Genomic DNA, 19758 nt, shown 5'->3' on the forward strand with positions numbered 1-19758 from the left:
TCCAAACCAGCACTATAGTGACACCTACAGCCAGAAGGGACATCTGGGATGAGACAGGTGCCCACCCCGCACTGCATGGGGGTTCTCTAGAGGTACAACCTATGATGAGAGGTGGAACAATGTGGGCATTTGCTTTCCAACCCTGACCCAAAATTAGAGGGAGCTTGGAAGCCCATGCACAAGAAACAGAACCCAAACAGAATGAATCCAGAGCAGCGGTGCGAGTGGCTGATGGAGAGCCAACGACAGCAGGCAATCTAGCAACTGCAATTCTAGCAGCAACTGTTGCGGCAGTGGGCTGCTCAATAACAGTTGCAGACAATGGCCCAGCAGGAAGCCCTATAACAAAACCTGGTACCACTGTTACTGTTAGAGCTACAGCCTGCCAGGGCAGCCACAGGTCTGGCAGTTGGGGCTCATGAGTCCAGGGCCTGTGCTTCCACCAGCACCCCTGAAGCCGACTAAAATGGAGCCTGATGATGACCCTGAAGGTTTCTCTTCCACTTTTGAGCAGGTGGCAGGTGCCTCCCAGTGGCCTTGAAAGCACTGGGTCTTTGTGATGGCCCCCTTCCTGACTGGCCCAACCCACACACCCTACCAAGGGCTTGATCCTGTGGCTGCATGGGATTACACACTGATTAAGGCTGCCATCCTGGACTTTCTTGATATCAGAGAGGAGATGCACTGCTTTCACTTCCAGACAGAAACTTATCCCCAAGGAGCTCAACAACATGCAGTGGCCCAAAACCCAAGGATCCTTGCTGGTGGTAGTTACGCTGGTGGAGCAGAGTGGAGTTTAAATTAATAGAACCAAATTGATACTGATGGAGAATTCAAACAAATACTCCCCACTGTGGGATGAGAGGAAATACTCGGGGACTTTAACTGATGCATTCCAGTTGATGGAAAATGTTATGTCAACTAAGGAATCCCCAGAGATGGGAAGGGAAGGGGACAATTGAATGCTAAGAAGCTCACCTGGCCATATGTAAAGCCCAGTCAGGGGAGAGCACCTTCTGCTGGTCAGGAACAAGTACCCTCATCTTCAGTCTTCAAGACACCCAGCCTGAGCCTCTCAGACACTCGGGGGAGTTAGGAACCCAGCCCCCTTCAGAGAGATGATTTACCATTGTGCTCTCCAAGGAACAGTGGGATGAGCCCAGACTGTGGGCTGCAGGATTATTTCGTTTTCCTTTTCTTTTATTTCAGACTGCAGTCATACCCATGAGGGGGGAAACACATCCCTAAGACTTGCAGCTGAGAGGCTGCACTCCAATTCAGTGCCACAGCGACACCTAGAGCCAGAGAGGGTCATTGGGGATGAGAGAGAGGCCACCCTCATACCAAGGGGATGCACTAGCGGTACCACCTAGGACAGCAGAACTATTACTTTACTTGATGTGAAAAGGCATGGCAATTAATGTAATTCACATCTTCAGTCTGTTTATTTTCACATACCTCATTGCCATAGTCTTACTCCCATACTAAAGCTTTGCATTAAACATGCAATTATCAGATTAGCTTCTGAAGTCCTTTGATTCTGAAACTGCTCCCATACAACAGGCTTGTCCATGTAAAGCTGGCAGCAGTGCAAGATTTCTTGCAAGCACTTCCATTTATATATTGCCACCTACACCTTGAGGAAAGTGCTCTGTGGTGGTATGATTTCAAAATGAAGGACTTGATCCTGCCTTAACAGTGGTTTTTACACGAGTATAATGTTGTTGAGCTACAGTTACTTCCAACTTACACTGGTGCAAGTGAGAACCAAACCAGGCTCCAAGTCTACCATCAATATCTGGTTCATCCTCTGTTTGGAAGACGGGGGATGGACTTAATGATCTAATAGTTCTTTCTATCTAACTTCTATGACTCATTTAATATATGGTCACAGAGACAGTCAGTGACTCAGACAAGGTGCATCTCTGGCATATCGAGTATCTGATAAGAGGCCTGCAGCCATGGGAAGGCTGGATCCACCATAACAGCCCATCCACTTTAACTGTTTCTCAATATCTTACTGATGAGACACAACTTTTTTCACATTTTCATAACAAGATTTCCTATAATCTATTAAAAAAAACCATGTAATATATATATATATTGCTCCCCTGGGTCAGATTCTGCTTTCAAATACACCAGTATAAATCCAGAGCAATTCCATTGATGTCAACAGAACTGTTCCAGATTATCACTGGTGTAACTCAGGTCAGTTCTTGGCCCAGGACATGTAGTAACTCCATTGACATCAGTGGTGTCACTCTGGATTTACACGTGTAAATGGGATCAGAATTTGGCCCTCTGATTCAGGGGCTTCTGATAAGGAATGGAAGATGTAGGATGCTAGAATAAACAGATCTAATTTCAAATAGCAAGTTTGGAGTTTTTTATTGCATTGTACAAAAGACTCTGTTCCCTCTCCCTGTGTCTCTCTGACCCTCTGTTAATTCAGAACACAACACGTATAGATCAAAAGCTTTGCACTATAAGTAAGATGAGATATTGTTCCACTCACAGCTCTTGAAAGCCAGAAATAAGAAAATATTTTGTATCAACAGGTCTGCGTGGAAATCATTCACAATCAATGTCTTACCTGATGAGTGAGCTCTTCCTCCTTGTCCATCTCCAGCACATTCTGGTTCAAGTCACCATAAGAAATGGTAACTGCCTTGTAATAAAATTGCACCCAGTATTTATAGGTGCAGCTACAATAAAGGTTAGTTTGAACAGAGTTTCTATAAGGTTCTTTTCCCAGAAATCCATGACAGATGAACAATAAAAAGCAAACCCTCATGTGTCATGGCAGTTTGCTGGAATAGTGTTAAAGTAGTAAACTGACAAATGCACATTTCTAGCTGACTGCCTGAAAACAAAAGAGAACTGAGCATAAAACTGTTTTGCTCAACTTTTTCCCCCACAAAAGGTTTTTGTTATGCAATGAACCATTTTTATTCTGGAATAGAATCTATTGTTAGACTCCTTAGAGGTAAAACCTTTACTGGGCATTCTAACAACAATATGTTGTTGAGGCACATAGACAGAAATTTGAAAGGAAAAGCACATTGCAAGAACAGAGTGTAGCACCAGATTGTAATTCTGAGTGCTTGTGTCACTCATTAATGTTGAAGCATTTGGTTATTTCTGCTTTCCCCCCATAAAAAGACTTCCAAGATCTGTCAGAATTCAGTGCTCGCTCAGTTACCCGTTTGCATGGTCTCTTATTCATAACATACACACAGTTCTTTCTTTTCCCCATGTCTACCTTTAATCGTTGGATTCCAACATTGCAGAACATAGCACAGGCATTGTCAGGAGGCGCCTTCCACTTAACTATCTCCACTACACCCAGCTCATGCTTCAAGTGCCCCCCTTACTTCCTGTTCCAACCAATCTTATATCTTTCTCTGACTGAGCTAATTAACTCATTAGGTCCAGCCATTGCTCCCAAGTGTCAACAATCCTCACCATGACAGATTAATTAATTCCAATGAAGCCTGTAATCTTCTCTTTTATGAAATTCCCTAAGTGACCAAGGTGCTACCAGTGCTCTGAGCTTGTCTCTTTCACCAACTGAAGTTGATCCAATGTCTACACTACCCTCCTCCTTCTCCTCCTCCTCCTCCTACTACTACCCTCCTACTACTTCAGATCAGCGGGCAGCGATCGATCCAGCGGGGATCGATTTATCACGTCTAGTCTAGATGCGATAAATCGACCCCGAGCCCTCTCCCGTCAACTCCTGTACTCCAGCACGGCGAGAGGCACAAGCAGAGTCGACGGGGGAGCGGCAGCAGTCAACTCACCATGGTGAAGACAACACAGTAAGTCGATCTAAGTATGTCGACTTCAGCTACATTATTCACGTGGCTGAAGTTGCATAACTTAGATCGATTCCCCCCCCCCCAGTGTAGACCAGGGCTAAAATATTCCCTCACCCACCTTTGTCACACTTGCACATAGATTTTTCTTCATTGTTTATTAGACTGAAAAGGAATTCAAAGGATAATGTTTAATTGGAACTTTTGCAAGGTCCTCTAGCTGAAGAGGAGAATATTGTGAGTGGACAGTACAATACAAAATTTTGCTGAGTACATGCCTGCTGACAGCCACTCAGTAACCTGGTTTCATAGTGTGTAACCATTATGCTTAATTCAGAGTTAAAATTCAATTTAATTGATTTGAGATATTGTTTTTATAAGTGGAATTAAAACTGTATTTGTAAAACTGAACCCAGAGATGACCCAGACCTGTGGAAAATGGGGGGTGGGGAGAGTAAGGGCAGCAGCTTCAGCAGATTTTACTGAGCTTGCTCAGTCCATGGGAGCATGCTCAGTACAAGCCAAGCAGCAACTTGGGGGGGGGGTGCATGCCCCCCCCGAATGCGTCGCCTCTGACTGAGCCCATAAAAATAGTAACTAAGGTCCTGATCCAGCAAAAAACTTAAGCACCTACCTAACTTTGAGCACATTGACTCCAACAGATTATTTATTTGCTTAAAGTTAGCATATGTTTTGATACATCTGTGTCTATCCAATGTAATTTAAACAACTTATTTAAGTAGCACTGCACAGTAAGATTTGCTGCCTCCCCTCATCTCTTATATGTGTCCCCAGTGTAGTGTGCACCCCACTGTGCCACTTCCCCAGTCTGTGTACTGGGGTAAGGGGAAGATGACTGCTGAGGTACAGGCAATGGGTCTGTGAGCCTCTGTTTGTGGGGCTTGTGAGCTCTGCCCTGTGAGCATCCATTTACACCTTAATTTCAAGTGCTACAGTAAAGTGTTTACCTGGCCCTGCTTAGCTTGTGAGATGTGGTGGGATCCACAGCTCAGGGCCTAATTCTTTTCTCAGGTAAACTGGTGAAACCCATATGCATTCAAATGATAGAGCTGCTCTGGATAACATAAAGCAAAATTTGCCCCACAATGGTTTGGCAGAAGGCTTAGCCACAGTCTTTATCTGTTCTTTCTGCATATCCCTATTGCTGCATGAATTCTATAGCCAAATAATTATTCATCAAGTCTCTTTTTCCATGCTTCCCTTAGGAGAAGCATTCATTTTCTCATAGAATTGTTGTTGCTATCTAGGTATTACTTTCCAGATTGGATTTATGGAAAGTGCCCAGAGTGGAGTGGAAGAAATGCAGAAGACATTCTGATTCTCAGAGGTTGTCTCCTGCAGTGCATCTATTTTATTACCAGCTGATATAAATCTCTAGTTTATAGAATTGCAGAATTCTTTCCCTTGACTGGTAAAGTAACATTTCACTGCACGACAGCATTCCAACAGTCTTCTGACTGCAGGCAGGAGAGAAGCAGCCTTGCCATACAATAGCATAGGAATTCCTTCCATTCCAGATCCACGCATTTAAACATTTATTTTAGTTCATGACAGCACTTTTGTAGGTAGTGAGCATTTTTACCATATTTTTGATACACATGGATGACATGGCTGTGATACTTGCCTAACAGGAAAAGGAAATTATTGGTGGTTGGTTGGTTGGTTATTTAGGTGTTTACACTGTGCTAAAAACCGTAAAGGAACAGATGGAATTGTGTCTGCCCCATTGAGTTTACTAAAGGCCCATTCCTGCAAACATGATCACTGCTTTCTATTGCAAGTAGTGCCACGATTTCAGTGGGATGTGAGGGGTCAGCCATTCTCATATGTACATCAGCCTCCTCCAGCCTCTCCCACAAATATTATTTGTTTTCGTGTTCAGGTATCTGGGGAGGAGGAAAGAAGAGAAGGGTAAGATTCTTAGCTGATGTAAATTGATTTCAGTGGAACTATGCTGATCACACTAGCTGAGAATCTGGCTCAGAGATTGAAGCAAAGGCCTCTGATGTGGACCATGACAAATATAGCATATGGTATTCATTAATTTCGTCGCCTATGTTACTCACATCATTATGGATAATGACAACTGAAATAATTCCTAATATATTTTCCCTCTTTATGTTTGTTCACCATTTGTTCTTCTCCTCTCTCCCCCCCTCAAACTCCCTTTCCCCCAGCTCTGACAAAAAAAAAAGAAAGTAGTCCATTTCTAGGTCTGACAGTTTCTAATCAGGGGAATACAGTATTTGGAAAGTTTCTTTATAAATAAACGCTGGAATTTATATACTGACTCATGGAAATACTTTTGTTGATCTTAGGGTTTTGTCAAAACCTGCTTTCACATGAATTTAGGGTTTGTGTCCCTTTACAACTTTTTTAAACATTTTTGGCATTATTAAAATTTGTTACTGTTTCAATAGAAATGCCAGTGGTTCTTATATTAAATGAACAAATTAGCTCTGTTGTAATGGTCTTTTCCATTTCCTTTCTGGTTCTGGGAAGCAGATCCTTGGATTGCTTCTCTTGAAACAAAATTAAGATATTGAATGCACTGAGAATCACGGGTAAAAAGATCAGATTCAGCTGTTCATTTGAGACCTGTAGGGAATTCATTTAAACAAAATGGAAGTTGAATAGCTCAAATGATGGATACTGCAAAGCTGTCAGCTGCATTAATTGTGGAATTCGGGTATTAGAGCAATGGACACACTAAATCCAAGTAATCTTTACAAAATTGAAGCTGATATCTAACAGTACTGGGAAAAAGACCTTAACTGGACTCCATTTCAAAACAAATTGAAGTCCCCACAGAAAGGGTGAACTGAGAAAATTAATGAAGAAATGGACTTTGACTTATACTGTTCTGACTTTCCTTCTAATACACTATCCAATCCTTTACAATAACACTTTCCATTGAACAGAGTTCTTAAATTTCATTTTGTAATATTGTATAATGCTTTAGTTTGTGTGCTCCAGCTGACAGCTGTCAAGAAAATAATAGCTTTAAATAAAATACAGTGAAATAGCTATTATTCAAGTATAATCATTTTAGGGGAATAGGCACTCTGAAGAGATGCTGCTTTTGCTATTTAACTTTCCCATCTTTAAAGTCATACATGTGCCTTGCAACAAAGCACTTTTACAAGGGCACCCATATAAATCAATGAAATGAAAAGATAGGGAAGAATCAAGCTCACTTAATCTTTCTGTTCTCACATATTACATTGGGCACTATTAAAAATAAATGACACATTCAAAAAAGAACTAGATAAGTTCCTGGAGGATAGGTACATCACTGGCTATTAGCCAGAATGGACAGAGATGCAACACCATGCTCTGAATGTCCCTAGCTTCTGTTTGCCAGAAGCTGGGCATGGATGACAGGGGATGGATCACTTGATGATTGCTTGTTCTGTCCATTCTCTCTGCCATTGGCCACTGATGGAAGACAGGAGGATACTGGGCTAGATGGACCCAGTATGGCCGTTCTTATGTTCTTATTTTCTCAGTATTTCCTATATTAAGAATGTATAGATCTGCAAGATAGTTACATTGTACTGCAATGGCAGCCAAACCCTGCCCAAGGCAAATATGCGGAAGTGCCAAGGAAAAGGAATTCACTCCCTTTTGCCATAAAGCAGCTTCACTGAAGCAAATGAAGTATCCCAGTGCAGCTTCACCATGGGTGGGAGGATGAGAGAATCTATTCAGAGGCAGGTTGTTTAGCCCTATGCTCAGCTTTCCCCTGAGTGCACTGTCCTGCAGTGAGCCCCATGGAACAAGGTTCTGCACTGGCCCCATCCTGCCCCCAAATCCCTCTCCTTTTGAGCAGTGTTACCATCCCAGCTCTGCTGCCAGGGGAACTTCTGCAGCTACAAAGGTGAGGGCTGGATTTCCACTTACGTGTTCACTTTTTTAACAATGCCCTATGTACATCCTACCTTCTTTCTTTCTTTGTTGGTAGGGACTGATCTTACTCCTTGGGTTGTCAGGCAGTGGAATTGCTGGTGAAATTCAGGCCTGTGCAATTATATAAAAGAGAACCTCTTGTGTCAGATATGGCATTTTTCTACAATGTATTTGAGAAATCTTACTGTATTAACAGGTTTCAGAGTAGCAGCCGTGTTAGTCTGTATCTGCAAAAAGAACAGGAGTACTTGTGGCACCTTAGAGACTAACAAATTTATTAGAGCATAAGCTTTCGTGGGCTACAGCCCACTTCTTCGGATGCATATAGAGTGAAACATATATTGAGGAGATATATATACACACATACAGAGAGCATGAACAGGTGGGAGTTGTCTTACCAACTCTGAGAGGCCAATTAAGTAAGAGAAAAAAAACTTTTGAAGTGACAATCAAGATAGCTCAGTACAGACAGTTTGATAAGAAGCAAGTGTGAAAATACTTACAAGGGGAGATAGATTCAATGTTTGTAATGGCTCAGCCATTCCCAGTCTTTATTTAATCCTGAGTTGATTGTGTCTAGTTTGCATATCAATTCCAGCTCAGCAGTCTCTCGTTGGAGTCTGTTTTTGAAGTTTTTCTGTTTTAAGATAGCCACCCGCAGGTCTGTCATAGAATGGCCAGACAGGTTAAAGTGTTCTCCCACTGGTTTTTGAGTATTATGATTCCTGATGTCAGATTTGTGTCCATTAATTCTTTTGCGTAGAGACTGTCCGGTTTGGCCAATGTACATCATAGTTCCCAGATGGCCAAGAAGTAGCTTAGGCAGGTTCTGAATGAAATCTTATCCAGTCTGCCTGAGCTGGAAGAACAGTAGCCACGGTCTGGGACCTAAGTGTGAGCTTCAGAGATTTCTCCTCATGCAGAAGTAAGCATGAAATATTACTGTGTTTTTAATAGTATCCCTGTTAAGTTTGGGGAAAATGAATGTGCTTTTATTATTAAAGTTTAAAATTGTATTTAAATATTTCTATTGCCTGTATTGCAAGAACTACGTATTAAAATAAAAAAAATCTTTACCTCTACAATTTTCTGCTCTACAAAATTCATTAAAATTTTAAAATGCTAAGATTCATGATCTAGTCTTTATTCATTAGCAATTTATAAGGTGGAATTGATATTCATAGAAATTTAATAGTTCACCAGTAAAACCATAATCCTTTATTCTGTCATACACTGTGCTCGTTTAACTGTTCAATTGCTAGCTGAGTGATTTCTGTGTAAGAAAAATGATCCTTCCCATGGAATTTGCTGTGGAGTCTTTCCAACGTTTTCTTCATCTCCGCATTTGCAGAGCTCGATTCAGAAGTCAAAAGTTACTGCAATATCCCCACTAGCCCATGCACTAACTAATCACTAAGAATCACAGGATCAAAGTTACCAACTGGTCTAACTCCAAAAGTTACCTACTTTTTAATCTCCTGAGGTTACCCAGTGACAGAGGGGCATGAAGTCAGGAAACAAGATGTCAGTTCTCTAACAAACTTTTATTAGGGCAAGGAAGCTCCATGTTAATACAGGAGATCATCAATAACAAATGTTTTACTATAATTATATTCCCAGAATCCTTAGTGAAAATCTATTTATAGCCCCACATGCAGCCCTGTTCACTAGTTTAACTGAGTGGTTCCTCTGCTGGATGGTTCCTATTTCTGACATCTGGGTAGCCCTACCCCCTTCTTAGCTTCAGTGATTAGCAGGCTTCATGCCAGGCCTTTCATCATCCATGTAACAGCTTTGTTACCTCACTGTTTGCACGGGACTACTTGGAGTTCTTGCCATAAAAGAACCTTAATGGATCTGGATCTGGATAACCACGACCGGCTGACATGATTTTAAAATTGACTTGCCCTGGTCTGCACTGACTACAAAGTCACATTTGACATTGCATTGGTTAACACAACTTCCCAAGATTGTGTTCTAACATGACCTAATATTTGAGTGAAGACATGCCCTTTGTGATGTCTCTAGAAGGATAGCCACAACAAACCTATGCTATGTGCCATAAAGGGGATTCTCTGTGATAGGAAATGAGAGCTGATATAAAATAACTGCTTTCTTTTTTGGAGGTACTGTTTATATTGTGAATTTTATATAATTCTTTAATGAGTATATTTAATTTTTTTCAATTTATTCCAGTTCATCAAGAACTAATCTAAATCCCTAGACACTTCACAGAATAGATAAAGAAATGACCAGATGGCATGAAAATTATCATTTTAATTTTACTTTTAATTATAATTATTATATTTATATGTATTTTCTATCACAAATAGGTAAAGATTGTGGTGGTGGTAGTGTTGTGACTGTTCATTATCCCATTAGTGCCTCTTCAGCAACTCCAGCAATGATACAGCCTCTCCAGTGGCAGCTGCTGCACAAAAAAGCTGCTGACAGCCTCCCCTAGCCCCAGCTAGGAAATTTCCCTAGTGGGTGCCTGTATCTTTTTTTCCTATAAATTGCACCATCAAGTTGACCTACAAACAGTATTAGTAGTCAGGCCCTGACTGCTGATTTCAGTTTCAGAGGTGGTATTTTCTGGTCCTACTCATCTAGTTGCTACAAAAGCAGTGAAAACACTCCATCTCCTCTTAAGTTCTTTGAGATATATGGACGCAAAATACTATACAAGATAGAAGTTTTATTATTATTTATTATTACTTGTACTGGTTTTACATGGGGGAAGCTGCATAAACATCAGTGGAGTTACTCTTAATTTAGACCCGTATAAATGAGAGGAGAATCAGGTCCACACCTCCATCTGGGAAGTTTTTTCAGAGAAGGACACCACTGGGCAGGTTACTGCCAGTTTTTTCTTAACTTAAATGGATCGCCAGAGACACCTAAGCTCTGCTAAGAAGAAAAATGAGAGTGCTGACATCATATTTGAGGCAGGCTTCCTGTGATGCCTTTGTTTCCCAATTTAGGGGATGAACAAGATCTAGCTCTTGCATTCTGCTTGGGAGTCTAAGTGAAAATGTTTATTCCTTTTTTCCCCATTATTTTTAGGTTCATGTCAGATGAAGACTTACTTCAGGAAACCTAAGTCTCCACTTTACCATCTTGAATCTACAAAAACATATGCTAATCCTTAAAGGCTGAGATTTCAAAACCAAGAGATTTGGTCATCCTATTCCCATAGGAAAATCCCACTCAAAAGATTAATTATTAAGTGCATATATTTTCATCTTTTTTCACAACTCCCTGCCTTGTTGTTTTATATACCATTCCTCTTTTTTTCTTGCAGGAAGTGCCTTTTTCTTCTCCATATATTTTATAACTGACATTTATTCTCCACCAGAGATTTCAAAGGACTCCAACCAGGCAAGTCTCAAGACTTCCATGGGTATGTTGCTGCCTAACAAACTATAAAATCAGAAACATGAGCAGGGCATGGTAGTTGCAGGTTTCTACATCCAGCTACAGCAGACAGCCTTCTGCTAATCTTCCCTCTACTGCTGTTGCCACTCTACCCCTACTAAAGCTTTTCAACAGCAGTTGCTGTGCTTCCTCCACACACTTCCCCCACTCTTGCTGTTGCTGTTTACACAAGACTCCATTCATTCACTGGTGCTTCTATCCAGTCTCCATGCTTCCGCTGCTCAGTGTCCATACCTTGATTTGCACCACAATCAGGTAGTTAGGTATATCAGTGCACTCCATTTTTTGCAAGTGAATGAACTGCAGGCACAAATGGCACCCACAAACAAGAAGGCTGAGCCAATGACAAACTGACCTCAAAGAAAGTTAATGATGTAAAGCTATTGTTTTTGAATTGACGCCTTATGTTCCAATACTCATCAAATAATAAGTATAAGCAATTATTTTATGTTCATAAGAACTAAAGCTGTCACGTGCATGTTATTGAAATCTCTAACATAATTTATCTTTGAAATGATTGCTCAATGTGAGTTCCCTATAATTTAAACATTAAAACAAAATGCCAGATACTGTGATACATTTCACATCCCTTAGTCATTCATCATGTACAGTGTGTAAACAATTTATAAACTCTTTATTAATGTTACTTATTGAATCGTATGTGATTTATTTTCTGTTCTTCAACCTACTAAATACTTTTCAAATTATAAAGAACTGATTAGGAGATAGGGAATATTCTGCCATTCCTGTGTTAAAGTTATATCATATATAAATATTCAAAACTTTGTGGGGGTTTTATCATTCTTTATAGGAGAAAGTCAAGTAATTTTTTTTTGTTTTATACTTTCCATTATTTCCAATAGTCTATTAGGTGAATTTTTTATTTTTTGTTATCTTTTGCTTTTTTCCCCTTTGCCAAACATTGAAGGGTTTTTTTTCTTTTTTTTTTTTTTACAAAGTTTTGAAGTTAGCATAGGTATTAAGCATATATGATGTAGTTCCTTGTGCTCTAGCTTTTATTTACAAGACACACTACTGAATCACCAACATCATTTCCTGTAGCACCTTGCATATTCTTCATAGGTCTTTCATCCAAATACTGACTTGTCTTGACCTTGCTTAATTTGCATGCACTTGCATGATCACAGGTTGAGGTGTTCTTGCTACATTTTTAGAGCAAACAACACATTATTCTGTATGTAAAGTATCTTTTCTGCTCTGGTATTAAATTTCAAAATCACAGTAATTAGAGATGGGCCTGAATCAATACTCCAGATTTTGAAGGTGTTTGGATCCAGAGACATTGATCCAGACCGACTCTAGTGGCTGTAGATCGAATTCTTAAAGTCAGTGTGGATCCTCACTGGTGCTTTACATTAGTGATTGTTCCCTAGTGCTCTGCATTGTTCCCTGTTGATCACCTCCCCCCACCGAACAGCCTCCCAGGGGCCACTTCCTGCGGGAAGCGGCATGGGCCGAGGGATGTGCTGGCCGCCACTTCCCACAGCCCCCATTGGCCTGGAACAGCGAACGGCCAGTGGGAGCTGCGATCGGCCGAACCTGTGGATGCTGCACATAAACAAACCAGCCCGGCCCGCCAGCAGATTTCCCTGACAGGCCGCGTGCCAAAGGTTACCGATCTCTGATATACACCATGGAAAATTTGGGAACCATAGCACACATTCTGAAGGTAATTTTAGTGTATTGATCACAGTAACACATGTCACTTTCCTGGTCTGTATTTTGTAATTACCTATCCAAAGAATATATATATATTCAATATGGAGAATATTTATATTCAGTATGAAGGTCTCTTTCAACCCTAATCTTCTATGATCCTAAATTAATGAGTGCCACTTTTTAATTTATCCTTGTAAATTTATAACAACTAAGAACTCTACCAAAAAAGAACATATTTGCCTGTATTGTGCATTACCCATATATAAATAATTAATTCTGGTAACATTAGGGTGCTTCCTAGGTCAAATCTGGAAACTTAATACAAGCCTAAGAGGAAATTACCTTTCAGATAACCTCTAAAACAATTTTAACTATTAATAGATGAGGAGGAATTCCAAGCTGAACATTCAGAATGCTCACATTATGTGTACTAGGTGATTATGCTTTCTTTAAACCTGTATAGTCTCTCTAAATGAAATTGAGCCCCAGCTTTATTAAACTAGTTAGGTCCTTTTGATGTGTTTACTCTGTTCCAACCTAATCCCCCTCTTCCTTATTTTTGTCTCCTATCCAAAGCTAAGTATCAGAGGGGTAGCTGTGTTAGTCTGAATCTGTAAAAAGCAACAGAGGGTCCTGTGGCACCTTTAAGACTAACAGAAGTATTGGGAGCATAAGCTTTCGTGGGTAAGAACCTCACTTCTTCTGAAGAAGCTTACCCACGAAAGCTTATGCTCCCAATACTTCTGTTAGTCTTAAAGGTGCCACAGGACCCTCTGTTGCTTTATCCAAAGCTATTCACTCTTAAAATATGTTCTGTCCCATATCATATACTCACATTATTCCCCTTTCTCTAGTAAATCTTTCATGTTGTTCAATCAGGTATACTTTCCTTTCAGTTTATTCAGTCTAACCTTTCTGGATAGGCCTTGTTTTATGGAAGACCAGTCCCTTTTCTAATGTGATTATTTACATTGGGTGTTTCTGAAGAGATTCTAGATAGCTGATAAACATTAATAAGCATGTCTTTTCTAGTCCTCTGATAATGGACAAACCTATGACAAGTATCCTTCTAAATCTAAGAAACAAACTAGGGCTGCTCTTGAGTAGGTAGGTGTGTTAGTGGTCAGAGCACAGACAGTCCCATCTCCACTCAGTTCAGCCTCACAGCAGGCAGTCATAATGCAGCTGCTTGTGCTCCATGAATCCAAGTGGGAGGAGAGCCATAAGCCCTGCCAGCCATGTTGTACACCCCAAAAAGGACAAGTCTGATTGTGTAGAGAGAATATCAGGAACCTTCTTTGCACTCTGGGACAATGTTCTTGAAACTGACTGTTGAAAGGTGATGGAGCCAATCAATAGACTTTGAAAAGGCTGAGTTCTCAAGTTAATCTGAAATTGGTTTAGTCAAAGGTTTCACATGTCCTCCAAGACCTTTGGAAAACTAGGTTTATACTGTATTTTTTATTTGACTGGCACATATGATACCTGTTAATTTAGATTTAAGGAGCAAAATCTATCCCCTTTCTGGAGAGAAAGGGCCCTCAGCATGGTTCCATTGCACAAGTGTGGAGTTGGGAAGAAAATTAGGATGCTTTTAGGCCACAAAGATTCACATCCCTTGCATGCTTGTGCTCTGCTGGGGCTCTAAGAAGGGCAATGGCAATGGAATATTGACTATGCAAATCCACCACCACGTACCTATAGGAGAAGGCAAATGAATAGCCCCACTGTTACTCCATGGACTGGGGTGAAGATTCTTTCCATCCAGTCTCTGCAGAGTACCCCTGTGCTAAGGCCATGTACTCAGCCTTGGAGTGGGGGGACAGGATTTGCTTGTAAATACATATTTGGAACCTTAATTTTTATTTATTTTTTAGTTCTTCAAGGAAGAAAATTGCTTATTAGTCACACTATTATTACATTTCATATATTATCAGAGTCTATGTAAATTACAGAAAGACAACCATTGAGATTACACAGCACAGAATTACTCAGGGAGCCAAGTTACAGTAGCAAGCAATACACCATATAATGCTTCTTGTCTATTCTGTAAAGCAAAACAATTTCCACAAACAAAAGACCAAGAGACAGGACAGTAAATAAAGGAAAACAAACAAACAAAAAAATCCTCACTCAGGTGTGCACAAGGAACAGTGGATAATGTGGCATTTTCTTGAAAATTTTACCATTTTCTGTACATTTCATTGATTCTAGTCTGACCTCCGTAACACAGGCCATAGTACTTTCCCAAAATAATTCCTAGAGCAGATCTTTGATTTTAAAATTCTCAGTGATGGAAAATCTACCATGACCCTTGGTAAATTGTACCAAAGGTTAATTATTTTCACAGTTAAAACTTTACACCTTATTCCTAGTCTGAACTCTTCTAGCTTCAATTTCCAGCCACTAAATCTTGTTATACCTTTCTCTGCTAAACTGAAGAGCCCATTATTACATATTTGTTCCCTGTGTAGGTACTTACACACTATAATCAAGACCACCCTTAACCTTCTTTTTGTAAATTAAATAGATTGAGCTCTTTAGGCATGTTTTCTAATCCTTTAATCATTCTCATGGCTCTTCTCTGAACCCTATTTGCAGAGCCCCTATCCATCTGAGAGTCCTGTTAAGAGCCAGATTCCCATCTTACCCAGTTCACTCAACATGAAAACCAAGATTTCCGAAATTAAATAAGGAGGCCACTTTATACCACTTCATTCATATTACATTAACATTTGAGATTCAGGGCTAGATTGCTAATGTAACCCACACACCTCCTGGGTGTAGTGTTCTGTCCCATCTAGTGGCACCGAGACCACTTAGAGAGAGAGAGATTAATGAGTTTGATCTATAGCCTTAGCTAATGACCACGTGGCTTTTGGCTCATGCATTTAGCTCCAGAGGTCCCAGGTTCGATCCTGCCTGCTGACAATCGGGATCTGTCAGTGTTCCACTAACACCAGTGCAGCAGCTCTGCTGAGAGCGGTCCTAGTGTAGATCAGGCACCAGTAGCTGCCGGTGCTTTAATATTGTGCAGATGTGCTAGCTGCAGCCTATAAAACATACCTTACTTTACAATGAATAAATAAACAAATAAAATTTTAAAACTCATAGTTGTCCAGTAAATTTGAGTAAATTATGATCTGTAAGCAGAAAAAATGAAGACTGAAAAATCTATCCTATGGCTGTGCCATGCCTAACCTCCATTCCTCCCCAATAACTGATAGATGAAGGAAGTGGCTAGATTCATCAGATAAATTAATTGCTAAGAATTATTCATTCACATCTAGTTTAAAATTATTGGTAAAGAGTACAAAGGTTTTTTTATTCCCCCTACAGTTGGATCTAGATTGAGTCAAAAGACTCACAATGTAATGTAAAGTACAATTATTCATGTCTTAATACTGGTGACATCATAGCAAAATTTTCAGAAACCTTCTAAGTCCATCACTAACTTTGCACACTCAGTAGCCGACTTCCAAGTGATCTGCTGCATACCGTCTCTCCATCTCCTTGGTAATCATCCCCTACTTCAATGACCCACCACTGTTCCTTCCATTATTATTTTCTTGAGGTTATTTCGATCTCTACGGCTAATGTGACTCAAGTATATAAGTTTGCTCTTGTTGATTTCTGACATCAGAGTCTGCTTCTTTCCAATAATATTTCTAACATAAACACTTGTCTTCTTTTCCATCCCAGAGATACAGAAGAGTCTTTACCATCACCATATCTCAAAGGCTTCAATTTTAATCTTGTCAACAGCATTCGTTTTTCAGGATTCACATACAGAAGTTGTTATGGAAAAAATTAAGTTTTTCACCAGTCAAACCATGTTTCTTCCACACTTTCATAAGGAAGTTCATGTCTGGGCGAGCCATCCCTAGTCTTCCAATTTCTTTTGAGCAGCCTCCTTGGTTGGATATATATGATCCCAGATAAATTCATCTACTGCCTCTACAGTTTAACCATTGATTGGGATGTCCACTTGCATCCTGTTGTTATTGAACATGTCCATGTACATGCATTTTGTTTTTGCCACATTCAAAAATAGTCCATATTCTTAATCACTTTTATGGACTCCAACATTCATTGTATTGCATCTGATGGTTACAGCAAAGAGCATCAAATCATGAGCAAATCTGAGGACAGTTATAAGTTGAAAATGAAAATCTCAGCTCCTTCCACTTTTTTCAAAACCTTCTATGGCTTGTCCCATCATAAATTCTGCAAACATGTTGAAAGACTTGGGGACAGAATGCACGCTTGTCTCACACCCTATCTCTCCATCACCCACTGCTCTTTACACCGTGGTCTGTTGTTGACAGTAAAGATGTGTGGTGAGTTCAATGAGAGGCTCTGGAATCCTCATGTCTGCCAGTACAGTATCCTCAAAAGATGGTAGTGTTGGATGATATCAAATGCTTTGGAGCAAGCAATGAAACACATAATCAATGGGTGATTATAGTCCCTGCATTTTTCAATGATAGGGCAGATATTTGCTATTTGATCATGTGTGCCTCATTCCTCTCTGAAGCCAGCTTGTTGTGGCAATAGTTCTGCTTCCAGCATTCACTTCATGTAATTCTGAATTATATAATGAAGCACTTTACTTTCATGTGATACTATGGAGATCAATACCATGGCCACCACTTGCTTTTAGCAAATCTGCTATTCCTAATGCTTTCCCAGGCTTCATTTTCCTAATAGCAAACACCACATCCTCTTACAGAATTGATGGCTCTGACTCTGTACTTGTCTTTCAGTCTTCCTGTATGGTAAGTGGCTCAGATGAAGACTGCATAGTGGCCCAGTAGTTTTGCCACCTGAGTTTGATATCGCCTTCAGTGAGGATTCTGCCATCATGATCTTTTATTATGTGTGGTCACAGGGAAAACTCTTTAGTAAGAAGTCTGACCACTGTGAATATACCTTTTGTAGTATTACTCTTTAAAATTCTCAGATTCCTCGCATTTTGCCCCGATGTATTCACTCTTGTCTTATATAGTCTTTCTTTGAAAATGTCTGCTCAATTCCCTGTATTTTCTCCTATGTTCTTCAGTCTCCAAGCCACATTCTTTCACTCTGCCTTTTTATTTTATTATTTATTTTATTTTTGGCCAGCTCAAGCACCTTTTCCATTAATCATGGTGTGGTCTGTTACTGACTTTTCACAGTGTGTGCTTTGGTGACTTCAAGTATGATAGTTTTCATCTTATTCCAAAGTTAGTTCAGGTTGTTCTCTTCTTTCACCTCTGTCAGTGCCACAAACCTATTCTAGACAGAAGTCATGTAACTCTCATTGATTCTGGACAAGTCCACCTGCAGTGGACCTGTAGAATGTCTTATCTATTTAAGTTTTAATTTTATGTTAGAGGCTAGCAGGTCTGATCCAAAGCCTGTGCTTTGGAAAGTGAACATCCAGTGGACAAAGAATCTCCAGCATATCATTGATTTGGTTCTTTGTCACACCATCAGGTGATCTCTATGTATATAAAACCCTAGGATGCTAGATTAAGAGGGTGTTTGTAATGACCAGATGATTAGAGCAGCATAAGTCCCAAGTTCCAACCGAAATGATTCTAGAACTGTTGCAGGATATTATTGTTGGGTCCAATTTTTTTCTCCAAGGGGGTGGTTTGTATGTGTGTATGAGCTATCTGTTAGAGGCTTTCCCTCAACACTCCCACTTCCCTGGTTCTTGTCACTCAGACAGCAAGCAGCAAAAGACCAGAAGTTTGAAGTGCAGACAATGCAATGTTTATTGGGTTTAGTTTCCAAGCAAGAATATTCAGAAGCCCAGCATATCCAGATGACCCAATTTTATAGGGACAGTCCCGATTTTTGGGTCTTTTTCTTATATAGGCTCCTATTACCCCCCACCCCCGTCCCGATTTTTCACATTTGCTGTCTGGTCACCCTACCTTCACATCAGTCAGGTTTATCTCTATACACCCATAGAGTCTGTTCCCCAGTGTTCCATTCCCAGCTCTGACGCTGCAGAGCGTTTACCCCATGTCCCCCTTCCCAGCTCTGATGCCGCAGAGCGTTTACCCCGTGTCCCCTTTCCCAGCTCTGATTCTGCAGAGCCTTGCTTGTGTCCCTGTTCCCCATTCCCTGTTCCCATTCTCCCCCTTAGCAAGCATGCTTCCAATGTCCCCTTCCCCCCACTTCCTCTTTGACCCCAGTTTGTATAGTAATATGCTCAGCTATACCTTAACATTATACATTATACTGAAATTTAACTAACCAATCCTAACATACTGTAACATAATTCTCTAACCAATTATATCCCATTACCCTCATTAACTTACACCTAGCAAAATTAATATTACAGCAGACAAACAATTAGAGAACCAGACAGATTAACAATAGAAAAGTGGGGGCCATAAAGATAAAACACACAGAAATGAGGGTTTCACAGCCACAACTATTGATAAGCGATTTCTTGCCAGACAGGATGCTATCAAACTAAGTTTTCTTTAACCGTCTTTATCTGGTAGTGCTAGGCACTATCAGGACAGGATTGTATTCCTAACAGCCCAATACCACCTTATTTCAATTTGACTGGTTTGGAATGTGAGGATGTGACCGTAGGCTTCCCAGTTTATGGCTGCCTCTGCTGTTTAGCCAAAGGCCTTAGCCTAAGAACAAGGCCTCAGACTATCCTAGTGAGAGAAGGCCCATACACAGGAGGACTGTGATTTTGATTCTTTGTTTTATACCCCTGTAACTAGCTAAGTGATAAAAATACACCTAAGTTCTTAAAGTATAGGCCTTTACAGGCCTGCATATCTATATTCTAACACTATCTATCATTCATGAGTAATTTTAATGTGGTTTGGGGGGGGAGGAGGAGTTGGTATTTCCACTTCTTACTGAATTGCACTAC

At 40.3% G+C, this 19758-nt stretch overlaps 1 protein-coding gene across 1 annotated transcript in view; it reads right to left on the reverse strand.

Annotated features, from left to right (window-relative positions):
- The window catches only part of LGSN (lengsin, lens protein with glutamine synthetase domain), a 77069-nt gene that overhangs the window by 23083 nt on the left and 34228 nt on the right, over positions 1-19758 (reverse strand). The window contains exon 3 of the mRNA XM_065401396.1: positions 2594-2705. Coding sequence (XP_065257468.1) covers positions 2594-2705 — 112 coding nt within the window. The remainder of the gene's footprint in view (positions 1-2593; positions 2706-19758) is intronic.

Source organism: Emys orbicularis, chromosome 3, assembly GCF_028017835.1.
Source record: "Emys orbicularis isolate rEmyOrb1 chromosome 3, rEmyOrb1.hap1, whole genome shotgun sequence".
Taxonomy (NCBI): domain Eukaryota; kingdom Metazoa; phylum Chordata; order Testudines; family Emydidae; genus Emys; species Emys orbicularis.